This window comes from Bufo bufo, chromosome 8 (assembly GCF_905171765.1).
Source record: "Bufo bufo chromosome 8, aBufBuf1.1, whole genome shotgun sequence".
Classification (NCBI taxonomy): domain Eukaryota; kingdom Metazoa; phylum Chordata; class Amphibia; order Anura; family Bufonidae; genus Bufo; species Bufo bufo.
In genome coordinates, this window is record NC_053396.1 from 191,368,963 (window position 1) to 191,389,747 (window position 20,785).

Consider the following 20,785-nt stretch of genomic DNA (forward strand, 5'->3'; position numbering starts at 1 on the left):
GTAGAGTAAATAGGTTAGTAAATGTCCCCCTTGGAGCCCACCCTCATCATCTCATTGATGCATCCTCTATAAGGGTGCCTTCAGAATTTACTGCGACTGAAAATCTGTTCTATTCACCTGCATGGGGCGTGCAGAAATCCATATGCCTGCCTTCCCATTCAAATGGATGGAATTAATTTTAAATCGCGGAACTCCGCAGCGTGTGAACGCACCCTTACGGGCTCACAACATAAATACTCCTCATTTCGGAAATCCCATCAACAGCCAAGAAACATCTGCAGAAAGACACAATCAAAGCTTATTGTAGAGACAACCCAACATTTATTAAGTTATTTGACAGCAAATATTTTACCCAATGGTCATTTCAAATAACGATAAGTGAGTTTTGTGTTAATTAGAACATTTTATATTCTGCCCGTTACTGAATTACCCGCTACTGTACATATTATTGTCTGCAACTATTTGTATTGTTCTAATGCATCTAATAAAAGAAAAAAGAATAAACTTTCAAAATTGTCTTGCTTAAAAATTGTGTGCAGAACTGTGTCGCTATGGTAACAGACTACAAAAAAACAAAAACGTAGTCTGATCCTGGAGTCACGTTACTCCCCTCCCTCTTCTACTGTCTGCTGGTTATCAATTAGAGTCAGGTGAGTAACACCGAGACTGCAATATCAGACTACGCAGGGCTTGTCTGTATCTGGTAACCCTGAAGACACATGGCTCTGCACAGGAGCTGTATTCACAGAACGGTGTAAGATTTTTAATCAAGACACTACGAAAAAAAGTTATTTATATTCAAAATTTTAGATGCTTTGAGGAGAACAAAAAATTGTTGCAAATGTGGACATACCCTTTAAGTGCATACGTTGTAGTATTGTCTTTACATTCATTTTTAAAGGTGTGATGGGTTTAACATGTAGCTTTACTTCCATATTTGATTATTGCAGCCATTTTCTAAATTTCCCACTAAGCAGAATGTCCCACAGATCCTCCTTGGTAGGAACCCCCATTGCTCGTTATAATTGCTGTTCTGTGCAGGACACTTTGGTTATACCATGTGCGAGCCGTCCAGTCAGATACGGCAATCACGGTTCCTATAGTTTAGAGAATGTCACGTCTTTCGGGGTCTTCTTCTGCAGAGCAGCCTGCGCAGACATCACGATGTCCTGAGACTGCAGCATGCTCATGTTCCAGGTGGCCTGAGACAGAAACAACATGGTTACCCGACCGTCACTACCGAGGGCCAAGACACTGCAGAAGAAGACAACCACTCACCATGTAGTCCAGACTCTCCTGCACCGAGTGATCTCGAGAATACAGCAAATTCACTTTAGTTCCTTGGACGGCGACAGGGCTTTTGCTGGCAATCTCAGTGGCCAGTTCAAGGGCAGCGCTAAGGAGGGAGGAATTATCAGGAAATACGCGGCTAGAGGAGGAGAAAAAATAAAAGGGGTAAATTATAAAAACAGAGGTGCTCTTGTCCACACGCTATGTGTGGCATTGCAATTAAAGGGCTCGTCCCACAAAAAAAATATTCTTCATTTTTCAAACCAGCACCTGGATCTGAAAACTTTTGTAATTGCATGTAATTAAAGAGGACCTTTCACAGATTATGACAATGTGAACTAAGTATACAGACATGGAGAGCGGCGCCCAGGGATCCCCCTGCACTTACTATTATCCCCGGGCGCCGCTCCGTTCTCCCGCTATGCCCTCCAGTATCTTCATTCACAAAGTTACGGTAGGCGGAGTCTGCCCTTGTTCTGCTGTAGCGCTGGCCAATCGCATTGCAGAGCTCACAGCCTGGGAGAAAATAACCTCCCAGGCTGTGAGCTCTGCGCTGCGATTGGCCAGCGCTAGAGCAGAAGGGCAGACTCCGCCTACCATAACTTAGTGACTGAAATCTCCGCCTACTATAACTTAGTGAGCGGAGATACCGGAGGGCATAACAGGAGAACGGAGCGGCGCCCGGGGATAATAGTAAGTGCAGGGGGATCCCTGGGCGCCGCTCTCCATGTCTGTATACTTAGTTCACATTGTCACAATCGGTGAAAGGTCCTCTTTAAAAATGCATTATAGTTACTGAGTTATTCAATTAAATTTATCTCTATAGCGCCACCTGCTGTTTGTCCTTGTTCTAATTTCTCTGTCCACCTCACTTAGGTGGACGCACATGATGCTGGGTTCCATCCTTCAACTGCCACCAGCTGCAGAAGAAGAACATGGCCCCTGAGCTTCCAGCTTGATATAAATCTAGCAGAGCAATGAATGTGGAGATCTCTGGACCCATGTGAGGTACAGGGCTGGTTCTAGCTTTATTACAAAGATTGTAATGTTCTACATGATGTCCAATTTTCATTTTTTACATTAATCATGACATAACCCTATTCACTTGAACAGTACTGAGAAGCAATGCCAGACAAAGCCCTTGGAGAACGGTGGCGCTGTTTCTGGAAGGAAGCAGCCATGTTTCTGCCATCAGTGAATGAAAGGATTCCCTGTTTATGTTCAGAGCCTATACACCTTTCCGGACACAGGTGCATGGTTTTTTTACAGTGTATCAGAGCACTCTCAGAGCTCTGGTGGGAATTTATTAAAGCCTATGTGCCAGAAAGTGCTAAATTCAGTAAATTTCTCATTTCGAACCATCACTGCAGCCTCCACCAATCTGGGCTTTATAGTAAGGTGACCAGAAAGAAGCCTCTCCTCAGTAAAAAGACACATGAAAGCACCTAAATGACCCTCAGACTGAGAAACAAGATTCTCTGGTCTGATGAAACCAAGATTCAACTTTTTGGCCTCAATTATAAGCGTCATGTCTGGGGGAAACCAGGCACCGCTCGTCACCTGCCCAATACCTTTTCCCTACAGTGAAGTATGGCGGTGACAGCATCATGTTGTGGGGTATTTATTTTTCAGCATCTCGGACAGGGGAACTGGTCAGGGTTGAGGAAAAGCTGAATGGAGCAAAGTACAGAGATATTCTTAATGAAAACCTGATCCACACTGCTCTGGACCTCAGACTGGGCAGAAGGTTCACCACAGCCAAGACAACACAAGAGCGGCTTATGGATAACTATGAATGTCCTTGAGTGGCCCAGCCAGATCCCCGACTTGACCCCAAGTGAACATCTCTGGAGAGATCTGAAAATGGCTGTCCGACGGTCCCCATACAACCTGACAGAGCTTGAGAGGATCTGCAGAGAAAATTGGCAGAAAATCCCCAAATCCAGGGTAAGCCTTGTGGCATCATCCCCCAAGAAGACTGGAGGATGTAATCTCTGCCAAAGGCACTTCAGCTAAGTCCTGAGTAAAGCCTCATGCAGACGGTCCGTGAGATACCGGACTAGCATTGCAGGAGCGCACGGAGTCATTGGTTGCTATGACGCTGTGCGCTCCTGCAATGCCAGTCCGGTATCTCACGGACCGTGTTCAACGGACATCTGCTTGAGGCTTAAAGGGTGTGAATACTTATGTCAATGCAAGAATTTAGTTTTTTTCCCCCTTTTCAATAAATTTGCAAAGATTTCTAACATTTTGTTCTCACTTTCTCATTGTAGGGTATTGTGTGCAGAATGATGGGGAAAAACTGGAATTTATTTAAAATTTTAGCCCAAAATATGAAATAAGTAAAAGGGTCTGAAGACTTTCCGCATGTTGTGCATACACACATAGAAAAGCCGTAGTCGCATTGTTAATTGAGCAGTGACGCTGCGTTACCTGACAAGTCCGCTGCTTAACGCCTCATCTGACATCATCTTTCTGGCGGTAAAGGCCAGCTCATTCACCAAGCTGTAGAGGAAGAAGAGACCATTGTTATCACACGGTGCTCCAAGAACATGGCGACTAGTACCATGATACCACATACAGATACAAGACTTCTCTGACCACCACGTTACAGAGATCTACTCCACCAGCAATGTACAGATCTATTAAAACTGCATATATACAGGGAGTGCAGAATTATTAGGCAAGTTGTATTTTTGAGGATTAATTTTATTATTGAACAACCACCATGTTCTCAATGAACCCAAAAAACTCATTAATATCAAAGCTGAATATTTTTGGAAGTAGTTTTTAGTTTTAGCTATTTTAGGGGGATATCTGTGTGTGCAGGTGACTATTACTGTGCATAATTATTAGGCAACTTAACAAAAAACAAATATATACCCATTTCAATTATTTATTTTTACCAGTGAAACCAATATAACATCTCAACATTCACAAATATACATTTCTGACATTCAAAAACAAAACAAAAACAAATCAGTGACCAATATGCCACCTTTCTTTGCAAGGACACTCCAAAAGCCTGCCATCCATGGATTCTGTCAGTGTTTTGATCTGTTCACCATCAACATTGCGTGCAGCAGCAACCACAGCCTCCCAGACACTGTTCAGAGAGGTGTACTGTTTTCCCTCCTTGTAAATCTCACATTTGATGATGGACCACAGGTTCTCAATGGGGTTCAGATCAGGTGAACAAGGAGGCCATGTCATTAGATTTTCTTCTTTTATACCCTTTCTTGCCAGCCACGCTGTGGAGTACTTGGACGCGTGTGATGGAGCATTGTCCTGCATGAAAATCATGTTTTTCTTGAAGGATGCAGACTTCTTCCTGTACCACTGCTTGAAGAAGGTGTCTTCCAGAAACTGGCAGTAGGACTGGGAGTTGAGCTTGACTCCATCCTCAACCCGAAAAGGCCCCACAAGCTCATCTTTGATGATACCAGCCCAAACCAGTACTCCACCTCCACCTTGCTGGCGTCTGAGTCGGACTGGAGCTCTCTGCCCTTTACCAATCCAGCCACGGGCCCATCCATCTGGCCCATCAAGACTCACTCTCATTTCATCAGTCCATAAAACCTTAGAAAAATCAGTCTTGAGATATTTCTTGGCCCAGTCTTGACGTTTCAGCTTGTGTGTCTTGTTCAGTGGTGGTCGTCTTTCAGCCTTTCTTACCTTGGCCATGTCTCTGAGTATTGCACACCTTGTGCTTTTGGGCACTCCAGTGATGTTGCAGCTCTGAAATATGGCCAAACTGGTGGCAAGTGGCATCTTGGCAGCTGCACGCTTGACTTTTCTCAGTTCATGGGCAGTTATTTTGCGCCTTGGTTTTTCCACACGCTTCTTGCGACCCTGTTGACTATTTTGAATGAAACGCTTGATTGTTCGATGATCACGCTTCAGAAGCTTTGTAATTTTAAGAGTGCTGCATCCCTCTGCAAGATATCTCACTATTTTTGACTTTTCTGAGCCTGTCAAGTCCTTCTTTTGACCCATTTTGCCAAAGGAAAGGAAGTTGCCTAATAATTATGCACACCTGATATAGGGTGTTGATGTCATTAGACCACACCCCTTCTCATTACAGAGATGCACATCACCTAATATGCTTAATTGGTAGTAGGCTTTCGAGCCTATACAGCTTGGAGTAAGACAACATGCATAAAGAGGATGATGTGGTCAAAATACTCATTTGCCTAATAATTCTGCACTCCCTGTAGTATTGGCCATTTTCTGTGTTAAACTGGTTGTCCCACCTTAAGAACTTCTCATGTATTCATGGCGCCATCATGCGTGTGCACTGCTGCTCCATTTATCTCATTGGGACTCCTGGAGATGCAGATGGACAGCAGAGGCATAGCGATTGCTCTTCCCCATGCTGTGGAGGAGATCTCTACATGTAATAGCAGCGGTCTCCTCCGCTAGCGAGCAGGCGATTACCGGGAGGGAACACTTCCTTCCCGACAATAGTCTACCACATCGGGCTTTGTAAAAGAGTCATTAGTCTAAGGGCTTGTTCACACTCGGTCCGCAATGCACAGGCACCGTCCGTGGGGATCGCAGAACCATTCACTTGAATGGGTCCGCGATCCGTCCGATCAGCAAAAAGATAGGGCAAGTTCTATATTTTTGCGGTGCAGAGGTACGGAACGGAACCCCAGGAAGCACTCCGTAGTGTTCTGTTCCGCATTCCCGGATTTGCGGACCTATTGAAGTGAATGGGTCCGCATCCGTGATGCGGAATGCACACGGAATGGTGCCCATGTATTTCGGATGCACAAACGCAGGCCGCAATACGGCAACGGGCAGCACACATTCGTGTGAATGAGACTTAACCAGGGATGCCCAACTTGCAGCCCTCCAGCTGTTGTAAAACTACAACTCCCACCATGCACCTCTTGAGGGCCGGAGGTTGGGCATCCCTGGTCTAAACAGTCTGAAGGTGCACCCGATTGACCATCCAGCATCCGCCACTGTAATACAATGGGGAATTTCTTGATCCTCTACTCTAAGTTTATACTGTCCAAAACTTTGCCAGGATTAGTAAATCTGCCATAATGTCAGCTGCAGCTTCCCTCTGCTAGTGTTAGCGATTCGGACTTCGATCCGAATTTCAGGGAAAATTTGATTTGCAGCGAAGCCGAATTTCCTTGTGCTTCACGGTAACTAATCGATTTCCCTGAAATGGCAGGAAAAAAATAAATAAAAAATAAATAAAAATATAATACTTACCTCATCCGTTTGAGCACGAAGAACCAGCCACCATCTTAATTGAAGATCCCGCGTGAATCCTGTGCGCGGTGACGTATGACACGCTGGATCTTCAATCAAGATGGCGGCTGTCGGCTCTTCGCGATCAAATGGATGAGGAGAGTATGATTTTATTTATTTTACACTGTCATACTGATGTTAGATGCCGCGATCAACTATGCACGTAGCATCTGTGGGGTACAATGACAGGGGTGGCGAAATTGCCGTTCCCTGTCACTGCACCCACTACTTACAAAGAAATGTGCTTCATGACGAAGTAATTCATCACAAAGCAAAGTTTTTTTTATAAAATTCGGCGATGCAGCCCAATCGAATTTTCCAATACATCACTCATCTCTACCCCCTGCCTTACACACAAAGAACCAGTATATAAAACTTGGCAAGGGCTCCCCGATTTCAAACAAGCTCTTTGCCCTGAATATTGCACCTGGAAAAATTAGCTCCAGGCAGCCCCGCTAATGAGCTTTTTTTGAAGAGGATGTGTCATCTACTAGGACTCTTCCAGCGACATCACTTTCATTGGTCACATGGCCCATGTGCAGCTCAGTTCCATTCAAGTAAATGGGCCTGGGCTCAAGTACCAAGCACAGCCAGTGAATGCACCGGAAGGGAAGGAAAATGCCTCAAAATGCACTGTTTGCAGAGCATTTTGGATTTTCCTATTGACTTTAAAGGGGTTCTCCAGAACTACAAAAAGATGGATGCTTTCTCCCAAAAACAGCACCACACCTGTCCACAAGCTGTGTGGTATCGCAGGTCAGCTCCATTGAAGTGAATGTGGCTGAGCTACAATACCATGCACAAATACCATGCACAATCTATGGACAGGTGAGGTGCTGTTTTTGGAAGAAAGCCGCCATCTTTTTGTAGTCCTGGAAAATCCCTTTAAAGTAGCACCTGCCTGCAACTTTTTTGTAAAATAATTTTTAAAAATTCTGGAGAAAAAACAAAACAAAAAAATGTGATGCTTTTAAGAAAACGGTTATGTGTTAAAACAGCTACAATGGGAGCTGTATAAAGTCTATGCACTGCACTCCCCCTAGTGGCAGCTGAAGGAAATTCATTTGACCATCGGCAAGCAACTTTGGCAGACCTACCGTACTTCCATTGAAGCCTATATGATAAAGGCTGCCAATGGCCTGACTTTAATCACAGCTGATTTTGCTTTAAAATACAACAAAGTGTAAGCCTCAAGTCTACCTTCACCCCCATTCCTTCTCCTGTCTTCCCCCCTGTCTGAACTTTGGAAAAACTTTTGATGTCATAGCAACATATGGGTGTGGGCCTGAATGCCGAGACTACCCGATCACTAGAACGAGGAGAGAGAAGCACTCACATATCGCACACTCTCTCTCTACACTTCTAATGAGCCCAACCCGAGGAGAGAGAGCGCAATATGAGGGCACTTCTCTCTCCTCATTCTAGTGATCGGCGGGGGTCTCAACGCTCAGACCCCCACCGATATGTTGCTATGACATATCAAAAGTTTGTTCAAAGTACAGTGGCCCATTAAGGCTACTTTCACACTGGCGTTTTGGCTTTCCGTTTGTGAGATCCGTCATGTTCTCTCACAAGCGGCCCAAAACTGATCATTTTTGCCCTAATGCATTCTGAATGGAAAAGGATCCGCTCAGAATGCATCAGTTTGCCTCCGTTCAGTCACCGCTCTGGAGACGGACACCAAAACACTGCCTGCAGCGTTTTTCTGTCCGCCATGTGGTGCAGAGCAAAACGGGTCCATCCTGACACACAATGTAAGTCAATGGGGACGAATCCGTTGTCTCTGACACAATAGAAAACGTATCCGTCCCCCATTGACTTTCAATGGTGTTCAAGAAGGATCAGTCATGGCTATAGAAGACATAATACAACCGGATCTGTTCATGACGGATGCATGCGGTTCTATTATTGTAACGGATATTATTGTGACGGATCCGCAAAAAACGCTACTGTGAAAGTAGCCTAACTTGTAAACTTGACCCACTTTACAATAAAATAAGCAGTTGCGATCCCGCCTCAGAAGCTGGTCTGGAACCACAAATGGTCGGCCCATAACTAAGGGAGTCAGCGCCTGTCCTTACATCTTAGTACCACCTCTACCCTGCTGGAAGAGAGCTGTACAGTTTTTGTTCTATTCATCCTCATGATTTGTATCACTTGAATATTTTTAGATCATTTGAACCTACACAGGTCAAAAAACTAAATGGAATTGAAGGACGGGCTTTCTATATTGACTGAGGGCAGAGTAGAGACATGGAGGTATGGGGGGCACAATATGACGGCCGTGTGCATGACACCCAAAGCAAATCACTGTAACCATCCACACCATCCACACAGCTTGTTCCTATCTCTTCTACACAAATACTTTTACACCACCTTCTGCTTCCAATGATGTGTGGCAAGCGCTGGAGGGTTCCCACGTCGGCAGCCAAACCAATATCCACCTCCTGGAAAAAAAAAAAAAAAAAAAAAGGACCATTACATAGGGGACTGGAGATGCCTCCATTTATTTCTATGGAGAGAGAGAGTCAATGTCTAGTCACAGAAGTGTCCGCTATTAAAGCCCATCTGTCAGCAGATTTGTATCCATGACACGGGCTGACCTGTTACATGTGCGCTTGGCAGCTGAAGGCATCTGTGTTGGTCCCATGTTCATAAGTGCCCGCATTGCTGAGAAAAATGATGGTTTAATATACAGTGAGGAAAATAAGTATTTGAACACCCTGCGGTTTTGCAAGTTCTCCAACTTGAGAAATCATGGAGGGGTCTGAAATTCACATTGTAGGTGTATTCCCACTCAGACAGAATAAAAAAAATAAAAAATCTAGAAATCACATTGTATGATTTTTAAAGAATTTCTTTGTCTTGCACTGCTGAACATAAAAGTTTTTGAACACCTGAGAAACAACAAGAATTCTGGCTCTCAAACACTTGTTACTGTGCCTTTAAAAAGTCCACCTCTACTCCACTCATTAATCTAACTTAGTATCACCTGTCTGAGCTCTTTAAAGACACCTGTCCACCCCACAGTCAGACGCCAACTACTACCATGGGCAACACCAAAGAGCTGTCAAAAGACCAGAGACAAAATTGTGGCCCTCCACAAGGCTGGAAAGGGCTACGGGGCAATTGCCAAGCAGCTTGGTGAAAATAGATCAACTGTTGGAGCAATTGTTAGAAATTGGAAGAGGCTAAAGACGACTGTCAGTCTCCCTCGGACTGGGGCTCCATGCAAGATCTCACCTGGTGGGGTATCACTGATGATAAAAAAGGTGAGGAATCAGCCCAGAACTACAAGGGAGGAGCTGGTCAATGACATGAAGAGAGCTGGGACCACAGTTTCAAAGGTCACTGTCGGTAGAACACTACGCCGTCATGGTTTCATATCATGCATTGCACAGAAGGTTCCCCTGCTGAAGTCATCACATGTCCAGGCCCGTCTGATGTTTGCCAATGACCATCTGGATGATCCAGAGGAGGCATGGGAGGAAGTCATGTGGTCAGATGAGACCAAAGTAGGACTTTTTGGTCTAAACTTCACTCGTCGTGTTTGGAGGAAATAGAAAGACGAGTTGCATCCCAAGAACACCATCCCTACTGTGAAGCATGGGGGTGATAACATGCTTTGGGGGTGCTTTTCTGCAAAGGGGACAGGACAACTGCACTGTATTAAGGAGAGGATGAATGGGGCCATTTATTGTGAGATTTTGAGCTACAACCTCCTTCCCTCAGTCAGAGCATTGAAGATGGGTCGTGGCTGGGTCTTCCAACATGACAACGACCTGAAGCACACAGCCAGGATAACCAAGGAGTAGCTCCGTAAGAAGCATATCAAGGTTCTGGAGTGGCCTAGCCAGTCTCCAGACCTAAATCCAATAGAACATCTTTGGAGGGAGTTGAAACTCTGTTGCTCAGCGACAGCCCCGAAACCTGACAGATCTGTGTGGAGGAGTGGGCCAAAGTCCCTGCTGCAGTGTGTGCAAATCTGGTCAAGAACTACAGCAAACGTTTGACCTCTGTAATTGCAAACAAAGGCTTCTGTACCAAATAGTAACACTGATTTTCTCAGGTGTTCAAATACTGTTGTTCAGCAGTGCAAGACAAATACATTCTTTAAAAAATCATACAATGTGATTTCCTGAATATTATTATTTTTTTTTGTTCTGTCTCTCAGAGTGGGAATGCACCTACAATGTGAATTTCAGACCCCTCCATGATTTCTAAGTGGGAGAATTTGCAAAATAGCTTGGTGTTCAAATACTTCTGTTCCTCACTATATGCAAAAGAGCCTCCGTGAGGAGGTCCAGAGGTCGCTTTGACAAATAAGAAGACTCCAGTATTATAAATGGCAGACGGTAGATGAAGTCCCATTACAGATTTTGCACTGGTGCCCAGAAGATTCAAGTGATGCCTCTGCCCGGTTTTTTAATGCCAAAATACTACACAAGCCTATCTTAGGGCTCTTTCACACTTGCGTTCTTTTCTTCCGGCATAGAGTTCCGTCGTCGGGGCTCTATGCCGGAAGAATCCTGATCAGTTTTATCCTAATGCATTCTGAATGGAGAGAAATCCGTTCAGGATGCATCAGGATGTCTTCAGTTCCGGTACGGAACGTTTTTTGGCCGGAGAAAATACTGCAGCATGCTGCGCTTTTTGCTCCGGCCAAAAATCCGGAACACTTGCCGCAAGGCCGGATCCGGGATTAATGCCCATTGAAAGGTATTGATCCGGATCCGCCCTTAAGCTAAACGTCGTTTCGGCGCATTACCGGATCCGACATTTAGCTTTTTCAGAGTGGTTACCATGGCTGCCGGGACGCTAAAGTCCTGACAGCCATGGTAAAGTGTAGCGGGAAGCAGCATACTTACCTTCCGTGCGGCTCCCCGGGCGCTCCAGAGTGACGTCAGGGCGCCCCAAACGCATTGGATCACGTGATCACATGGATCACGTCATCCATGTGCATGGGGCGCTCTGACGTCATTCTGGAGCGCCCCGGGAGCTGCACGGACTGTAAGTATACCGCTCCCCGCTCCTACTATGGCAACCAGGACTTTAATAGCGTCCTGGGTGCCATAGTAACACTGAAAGCATTTTGAAGACGGCTCTGTCTTCAAATGCTTTCAGTACACTTGCGTTGTTACGGATCCGGCAGGCACCTCCGGCAACGGAAGTGCATGCCGGATCCCAACAACGCAAGTGTGAAAGAGGCCTAAATATACTTCTTGGTTTGCTAAGACGAGGACTACTTCTTCCAGAGACATCATACTCACTTTACACCAGGTGACTTAGGTACAAGTGGGACAACGGATGCACCACAACTCACCTTAACTTGAAAATAGGCATCTTTGGTACAGTATCTGATGTCACAGGCAGTGATGAGATCCACACCTGATGAGATACACAACATTACTACATGTTATCCCGCTCACAATTATCAGACAGTGTTATCTGAGTGCTGGCTCACCTCCGCCAAGGCAAGCATTGTGAATTGCTGCAATCACAGGCTTCGTGCACTGCAAGGAAATGTTAGAATCCCCACATTAGGACTATCCACAGGCTTAGGAACACCATCATCATCATCATCATCATGAACCTCAAATGCAACACATCTTTAAGCCGTTGGTGAAGACCATTGAGAAGACAATGGTCAGCAAGGGGACCCATTAAGAGGTTCCTAGACCAAGTCAAGTCTCAATTTGGAGTACAATGACCAGTTTGAAGCTCTGTAGATTTTTGAAAATTTCGAGACGCATCAGCTCATTGGAATAAACGGACAACTACTGTGGGAATAGGTGAAGACAAAAGTACAAGGGGACAGCCACCAAAAGAGTGGATGGAGACAATCTCAGAATTAGGCTATATTCACACGAACGTGTGTGATCCGTGGCCGTATTGCGGCCCGCAAATCGCGGGCAGCAATACACGGCCACAGTTCAGTGTGAATTCCGCATGACGGATGCGGACCCATTCACTTCAATGGGTCCACAAATCCGGAATCGCGGAACGGCCGCACGGGTCGGGACCGCTCGGAAGCACTACGGAGTGCCTCCGTGGGGTTACGTACCGTACTTCCGTTCCGCAAAAAGATAGAACAAGTCCTATCTTTTAGCGGAACGGCCGGATCGCGGACCCATTAAAGTGAATGGGTCCGCGATCCGATGCGGCTGACCTACGGCCGGCGATCGTGCATTGCGGCCCGCTATTTGCGGGCCGCAGCACAGGCACGGGTCACACACGTTCGTGTGAACTCGGCCTTATTGTAAACGTCATTAAGAAGCCTGAGGAACCTGCAGGTCTAGAGAAATGATCTACATAAGGTTCACAAGAATGGAATCAAACCATCTGCCAAAGCCAAGGGTCACGTGTCCTTCTACATGGTTCATAATGGTCATGGTAAGGACTATGATAAGGCAGGGCTCATTTCGTAGGGACTATGAATTATTAATAATGCAACTCTGGATAATGAAGCATGACAACCTAACAAAAGCTCAATTTCTTGAGGGCTAGCCTACAAAAACTATTTGGACCAGCCAGTGATAAGTCCACCAGGCGAGGTCTCATATTCTTCTCAAGAAGTAAGTATCCTAGAAGTCTATTTTCTACATAAGAAAACAAACCTTCTCGATGACAGAAAAAGATTCCTGATATGCACAAATCTTCTTGCGGAGGTTCCAGGCGATTCTGGAAACGTCTTCTTCCTGCGGCTGTAAAAAATCACTTGCCAGATCCATGAGATCGATCCCTGTAGGCCAAAAAAATATATAGAGACAGTAAATGGTCAGTGTACCCAAGGGTGTAAGAGCTTGAGAGGAAAACCAGGTGGTGAGGCCCTGGAATATAGAGGGTCCCTCCTGCTGGATCCCATTGCTATCGGGTGGTGGGAACCTGTGCAGGACTGTCCCCTATGGAGTGAGTAAAATAAAACTGTATTGTTAGCAAAAGGGGGTGAACTGGACCAGGGCCATGGAGAAAGCATGGAGCAAACATCAGGCTCTTCTATATTGGATGGCAAAACCTAGAACCATAATATGGCCGCCTTCACCAAGAATATTACAGAGCAGATGATCTAACAGACATTCAGTCCAGGTTGGTTTTTTTTTAGGTTTTTCTGTGTCCTGAACAATAGTTTGTGATTACCAGGCCACAAATATAGGGAGGACAAGACAGAGACAGCCATAGAAATGTAGGAACGCATCTAGGCTAGGTACCACAGAGCCTTACCATCTTCAGCGAGGTGGAGCGATTCCACCATATAGTGATAGAGGACATTTGCTATACCTTGGACTTCAGTGACTCGATGTGCTAAGTTTACAAGCTTTAGGACCCTATACTAAAGGATAGCAGCAGGAGACGCTACTCTACCAATAGTGGGTTTTAAAGCAGACTCCAATAATGGACCTCCACCCTCAGCACAGCGGAGCAATACACCACAATGCAAGTATCTCCTCACCTCAAAAAGCTAAGGCTTAGCATATTTTGTGGATCCGTCCCGTTTCCATCATGCAGGGAGGGACGGATCCGTATAATAAAACCATTTTTCTCAGCAATGCGGGCACATATGACCACGAGACCAACACAGATGTCTTCAGCTGCCAAGTGCACATGTAACAGGTCAGCCAGTGTCACAGGTACAAATATGTACATTTTATTTTAGAGATTTTTTTTTTTTTCTATCAATTTATTTTTATGCCTATACTAGTGATTTGTATAAGGTTATAGATGTAGTCACACAGTATAAAACACCATCAGTTGTGTCATTATTGGACAGCTAATATCACTCTTGAATATATGGACGTACACTTTTTTTTTACTTTTTAGAAATTAAATTTCACTTGAATGAGTTGCAATACCACAAGCAGCCCATGGACAAGAGTGGCGCCGTTTATGGCCATTTATTTGGTATCCGTATTTTGCAGATCCACAGGTGGGCCTTAGGGTACTTATTATTTTTTTTAAATCATGGACAACCCCTTTAAATTTTTCTAATGCTGAGACCCCTTCCTTCTACTGATCACTAGGGGTGGCTGTGGTCAGATACCCTCCAACCATAAGGTGACAGAACCTCCTAGCAATGCATCACATCTACGTCTCCGTACTACTGCTCATAACGACATATTGGGAGTTGTACTCACCTGATGTAAACATTTTCCCAGCTCCAGAAACAACAACCGCCCTACAATTAGCATCTTCTCCGAGAGCCTGAAAGCAAAGGACCATCTCCCTGCGGGAGGAATGACATGACCGTTATTTTACAGACTATGACAGGCACTCCGGCTGCTGTGAAACTACAACTCCCAGCATGCAAACTTACTCAGCTGTTCTTGTAACTCCCACAGAAGTGAAAGGAGGATTCTGGGAGTTGTAGTTTCAGAACAGCTGGAGCGCCGGAGGTTGCTGATCCCTGCTTTATAACGTCTTCCAACATCTCCCATCATAGGAAACGAGGACCCAGCAGACTGGAGTGTTAGCAGTCTGATCCGGCGAGATAAGCGGTGCCCTGCCTGGCAGCCATATAAAGGGGTATTCCACAGAATATGCCATGAATTTCCAACAACTGCTGGTCCCACCTCCGTGTCCCCGTTCTATGGTTCAGTCCCATCTCCGTGTCCCCGTTCTATGGCAGTCTATGGTTCAGTCCCACCCCCGTGTCCCCGTTCTATGGCAGTCTATGGTTCAGTCCCACCCCCGTGTCCCCGTTCTATGGCCGTCTATGGTTCAGTCCCACCCCCGTGTACCCGTTCTATGGCAGTCTATGGTTCAGTCCCACCCCCGTGTCCCCGTTCTATGGCAGTCTATGGTTCAGTCCCACCTCCGTGTCCCCGTCCTATGGCAGTCTATGGTTCAGTCCCACCCCCGTGTCCCCGTTCTATGGCCTTCTATGGTTCAGTCCCACCTCCGTGTCCCCGTTCTATGGCAGTCTATGGTTCAGTCCCACCCCCGTGTCCCCGTTCTATGGCAGTCTATGGTTCAGTCCCACCCCCGTGTCCCCGTTCTATGGCCGTCTATGTTTCAGTCCCACCCCCGTGTCCCCGTTCTATGGCCGTCTATGTTTCAGTCCCACCTCCGTGTCCCCGTTCTATGGTTCACTTTACTCTGTACTGCACTATAGACTATGGCAGCGCTATAGAAGTCAGTATTAAAGATAATAATAGACCTTCGTACCTCCAGAAAGCCTTGTTCATCGCATTTCTCTTCTCTGGACGGTTCATCTCCACATGGAAGACGTGATCCGCCGGCGTGGTGACTTTAAGAGTTTCATAGCTGTAGGAGGATAGTCCAGCCTCGGACGACATATTTCGGAGACCTAGAACCACCTTGTGGAGGTCTGAGGATCAGGGAAGGACAATGTCATTACAGCGTCAACTTTCCGCCATCATATGATAAAACTACAAAACTGCAAAGCCTTCCCTCCCATAAGGCCTCATGCACACCACCGCATCCTGCATCTGTATCCGAGCAGCATTTTTTGCGGATCGTACACGGCCCAACAGAGTGATGTGGGGGGGAGCAGAGAGCGATAGACGGGGAGTTGGGGGGGGAGCAGAGAGCGATAGACGGGGAGGGGGGAGCAGAGAGCGATAGACGGGGAGTGGGGGGGGGGAGCAGAGAGCGATAGACGGGGAGTGGGGGGGGGGGAGCAGAGAGCGATAGACGGGGAGGGGGGGGGGGGAGCAGAGAGCGATAGACGGGGAGTGGAAGGGGGAGCAGAGAGCGATAGACGGGGAGGGGGGGGGGGGGAGCAGAGAGCGATAGACGGGGAGGGGGGGGGGGAGCAGAGAGCGATAGACGGGGGGGGGGGGGGGCAGAGAGCGATAGACGGGGGGGGGGGGGGGAGCAGAGAGCGATAGACGGGGGGGGGGGGAGCAGAGAGCGATAGACGGGGGGAGGGGGGGGGGAGCAGAGAGCGATAGACGGGGGGAGGGGGGGGGGAGCAGAGAGCGATAGACGGGGGGGGGGGGGGGAGCAGAGAGCGATAGACGGGGAGTGGGGGGGGAGCAGAGAGCGATAGACGGGGAGGGGGGGGGGAGCAGAGAGCGATAGACGGGGAGGGGGGGGGGGGGAGCAGAGAGCGATAGACGGGGAGTGGGGGGGGGGAGCAGAGAGCGATAGACGGGGAGTGGGGGGGGGGAGCAGAGAGCGATAGACGGGGAGTGGAAGGGGGAGCAGAGAGCGATAGACGGGGAGGGGGGGGGGGAGCAGAGAGCGATAGACGGGGAGGGGGGGGGGAGCAGAGAGCGATAGACGGGGAGGGGGGGGAGCAGAGAGCGATAGACGGGGAGGGGGGGGGGAGCAGAGAGCGATAGACGGGGGGGGGGGGGAGCAGAGAGCGATAGACGGGGGGAGGGGGGGGGGAGCAGAGAGCGATAGACGGGGGGAGGGGGGGGGGGAGCAGAGAGCGATAGACGGGGGGGGGGGGGGGAGCAGAGAGCGATAGACGGGGAGTGGGGGGGGAGCAGAGAGCGATAGACGGGGAGTGGGGGGGGAGCAGAGAGCGATAGACGGGGAGGGGGGGGGGGAGCAGAGAGCGATAGACGGGGAGGGGGGGGGGGGCAGAGAGCGATAGACGGGGAGGGGGGGGGGGGGCAGAGAGCGATAGACGGGGAGGGGGGGGGGGAGCAGAGAGCGATAGACGGGGAGTGGGGGGGGAGCAGAGAGCGATAGACGGGGAGTGGGGGGGGAGCAGAGAGCGATAGACGGGGAGTGGGGGGGGAGCAGAGAGCGATAGACGGGGAGTGGGGGGGGAGCAGAGAGCGATAGACGGGGAGTGGGGGGGGGGAGCAGAGAGCGATAGACGGGGAGGGGGGGGGGGAGCAGAGAGCGATAGACGGGGAGTGGGGGGGGGGAGCGAGATAAAAATTCTAAATTAAAAAGAGAAAGAAGCTAGACAACACCGGACCCGATGTCAGACAGGTGCTCCGAGCACTCGCCCCCGATGTCAGACAGGTGCTCCGAGTACTCGCCCCCGATGTCAGACAGGTGCTCCGAGTACTCGCCCCCGATGTCAGACAGGTGCTCCGAGCACTCGCAGCACTTTTGATAGGGGTAGAATTGATTTGGACAAAATTAACATCAAACAATTTGACCCCAAATCTAATTTCGATCGATTCGTTCCTCTCTACTCCTGTGGTTTCCAACCTATCTTTCTCCAGGTGTTGCAAAACCACAACTCCCAGCCTGCCAGGAAATGCTGGGGGTTGTAGTTGTACACTTACCGAGCCCCAGGTTGGAGACCACCCCTCTATTTACCTACATTCCCAGTCGGTTCCCGGAGCTGTCCTGTTACCTGCACAGCCGCCTGGGGGTCAGGAGTCGATGTGACGCGGTATCTGGGGTAAAGTTCAGTGGAAGGTCCTAAGTCTAAGTCGTGCAGACCCCGCCGGGGGGGGGGGGGGGGGGGATAACTTACACTCTTCTAGATGTTTGCATCTCATTAGTGCATCATCCAGGAGTCAATATGATCAGGTCTATCACATGCACACAACAACCACAACTCTGCTGCCCCTGTAAGAGGCTTCCACTGAGTGACTGCAGGGACAGTACTGGCGCCGTGGAGACTCCTCTCACCTCTCCTCAGGAGTCCTCTGACCAGAGCCATCAGAGATCACCGTCCTCCGGCACAAGAATATACGACTCCGTTCAGACTGTGGGCGTCGCCATCTTGTGTCCTGCGGCCGCCCTCTCCCATTGGGGCGGAGCTGCTCCAGGATGACTGGAGGCGGGAGGGTCACGTGGAGCTGCGCTCAGCAGCTGGAGAGACGAGCGAGAGCTGCCCGCTTCCTCCACCTGGTGGTCACTGGTAGGATTGCACCAACTTTTCTTAACTGTGTAGTGGATAGAAAGCCATTTTTTCCCCAAACTGAGGCCGATTTGAAAAGGCAGAGCTGCATTGTAAAGCATGGAAGTACAGAGATATTCTGTGAAATGCCACCAGTCCTGTGATATAATCATAAGATATCCAGAATGGTTGGTCCCAAGCCTTAGACCAGGGGTGCAGCCAGACAACACTGATGTCTCCACTTATTTCCAGTTCAACCCTGACTCATAGAAAAAACTTCTGCCCGTTCTGTGTATACAGCTCCTGTGCAGAGCTGTGTCTCCTTGCAGAAAACACTGGTAAGACCTCATTCACATTTCCGTGTCCATCTTTTATCCGTAAAAGATCCACGTTTGGCCCGTGTGTCATTATTATTATCAGCTGATAATTTCCAGAGCATCTCCTACCAAAGATCCGCAAAAAACACTGACAGAACACAGATGCAGTGGTTTTTCACGGGTCCATAGACTTCAATGGGTGTGTTTGGTCCGCATTACAGATAAAGTAGCGCACGTCTCTGTGATTTTTCGGGCTCATGCACACCGCCGTAGTTTCTGTCCACCTCCGATCTGCGTTTTTTGAGGATCCGATGCTGACCAATTCATCTCAGCGGGGCCGCAAAAGATACATACAGCACACACGTTTTCCGTGTCCGTTCCGAGGCCCCGCAAAAAATAAAAATAGAACGTGTCTGCAAAACTGACTAGAATAGGACTTTTCTCTAGACGGGGGGAATCCACAAAGTGTGCAGGTAGCCTTAACCGCCTCCGGACCGCCTAACGCAGGATCGCGTTCCGGAGGCGGCAGCCCTGCGCAGAGTCACGCATATATGCGTCATCTCGCGCGAGCCGAGATTTCCTGTGAACGCGCGCTCACAGGAACGGAAGGTAAGCGAGTGGATCTCCAGCCTGCCAGCGGCGATCGTTCGCTGGCAGGCTGGAGATGTGATTTTTTTAACCCCTAACAGGTATATTAGACGCTGTTTTGATGACAGCGTCTAATATACCTGCTACCTGGTCCTCTGGTGGTCCCCTTTGTTTAGATCGACCACCAGAGGACACAGGTAGCTCAGTAATATGTTGCACCAAGCACCACTACACTACACTACACCCCCCCCCCGTCACTTATTAACCCCTTATTCACCCTTGATCACCCCATATAGACTCCCTGATCACCCCCCTGTCATTGATCACCCCCCTGTCATTGATTACCCCCCTGTAAAGCTCCATTCAGATGTCCGCATGATTTTTACGGATGCACTGATAGATGGATCGGATCCGCAAAACGCATACGGACGTCTGAATGGAGCCTTATAGGGGGGTGATCAATGACTGTGGTTATCACCCCATATAGACTCCCTGATCACCCCCCTGTCATTGATCACCCCCCCTGTCATTGATCACCCCCCTGTCATTGATCACCCCCCTGTCATTGATCACCTCTCTGTAAGGCTCCATTCAGACATTTTTTTGGCCCAAGTTAGCGGAAATTATTGTTTTTTCTTACAAAGTCTCATATTCCACTAACTTGTGTCAAAAAATAAAATCTCACATGAACTCGCCATACCCCTCACGGAATCCAAATGCGTAAAAATTTTTAGACATTTATATTCCAGACTTCTTCTCACGCTTTAGGGCCCCTAGAATGCCAGGGCAGTATAAATACCCCACATGTGACCCCATTTCGGAAAGAAGACACCCCAAGGTATTCCGTGAGGGGCATATTGAGTCCATAAAAGATTGAAATTTTTGTCCCAAGTTAGCGGAAAGGGAGACTTTGTGAGAAAAAAATAAATAAAATCAATTTCCGCTAACTTGTGCCAAAAAAAAAAAAATTCTATGAACTCGCCATGCCCCTCATTGAATACCTTGGGGTGTCTTCTTTCCAAAATGGGGTCACATGTAGGGTATTTATACTGCCCTGGCATTTTAGGGGCCCTAAAGCGTGAGAAGAAGTCTGGGATCCAAATGTCTAAAAATGCCCTCATAAAAGGAATGTGGGCCCCTTTGCCCACCTAGGCTGCAAAAAAGTGTCACACATCTGGTATCTCTGTACTCAGGAGAAGTTGGGCAATGTGTTTTGGGGTGTCATTTTACATATACCCATGCTGGGTGAGATAAATATCTTGGTCAAATGCCAACTTTGTATAAAAAAATAGGAAAAGTTGTCTTTTGCCGAGATATTTCTCTCACCCAGCATGAGTATATGTAAAAAGACACCCCAAAACACATTGCCTAACTTCTCCTGAATACGGCGATACCAGATGTGTGACACTTTTTTGCAGCCTAGGTGGGCAAAGGGGCCCACATTCCAAAGAGCACCTTTAAGATTTCACAGGTCATTTACCTACTTACCACACATTAGGGCCCCTGGAAAATGCCAGGGCAGTATAACTACCCCAAAAGTGACCCC

The 20,785-nt window shown here is 47.9% G+C and overlaps 1 protein-coding gene across 1 annotated transcript; it reads right to left on the reverse strand.

The window, feature by feature from the left end:
- Positions 1-298: 298 nt before the first annotated feature.
- Positions 299-18,236, reverse strand: LOC121009242 (delta(3,5)-Delta(2,4)-dienoyl-CoA isomerase, mitochondrial-like). Its single transcript, XM_040442229.1, has 10 exons — positions 18,124-18,236; positions 15,721-15,883; positions 14,691-14,779; positions 13,176-13,300; positions 12,023-12,071; positions 11,882-11,946; positions 8,935-9,005; positions 3,724-3,795; positions 1,279-1,429; positions 299-1,202 (listed from the first exon to the last, which is right to left on the reverse strand). Exons 1-10 carry the CDS (start codon positions 18,152-18,154, stop codon positions 1,098-1,100), a joined length of 921 nt encoding a protein of 306 aa, XP_040298163.1. The 5' UTR covers positions 18,155-18,236; the 3' UTR covers positions 299-1,097.
- Positions 18,237-20,785: the final 2,549 nt, after the last annotated feature.

Excerpts from the sequence above, each read along its gene's own strand:
- LOC121009242 (XM_040442229.1), bottom strand. The coding sequence starts at position 18,154 with ATGGCTCTGGTCAGAGGACTCCTGAGGAGAG. Across the intron at positions 12,072-13,175 it reads CTTTTTCTGTCATCGAGAAG|TGCACGAAGCCTGTGATTGC; the intron begins GTTTGTTTTCTT and ends ATTTCCTTGCAG. Across the intron at positions 11,947-12,022 it reads CAATGCTTGCCTTGGCGGAG|GTGTGGATCTCATCACTGCC; the intron begins GTGAGCCAGCAC and ends GTATCTCATCAG.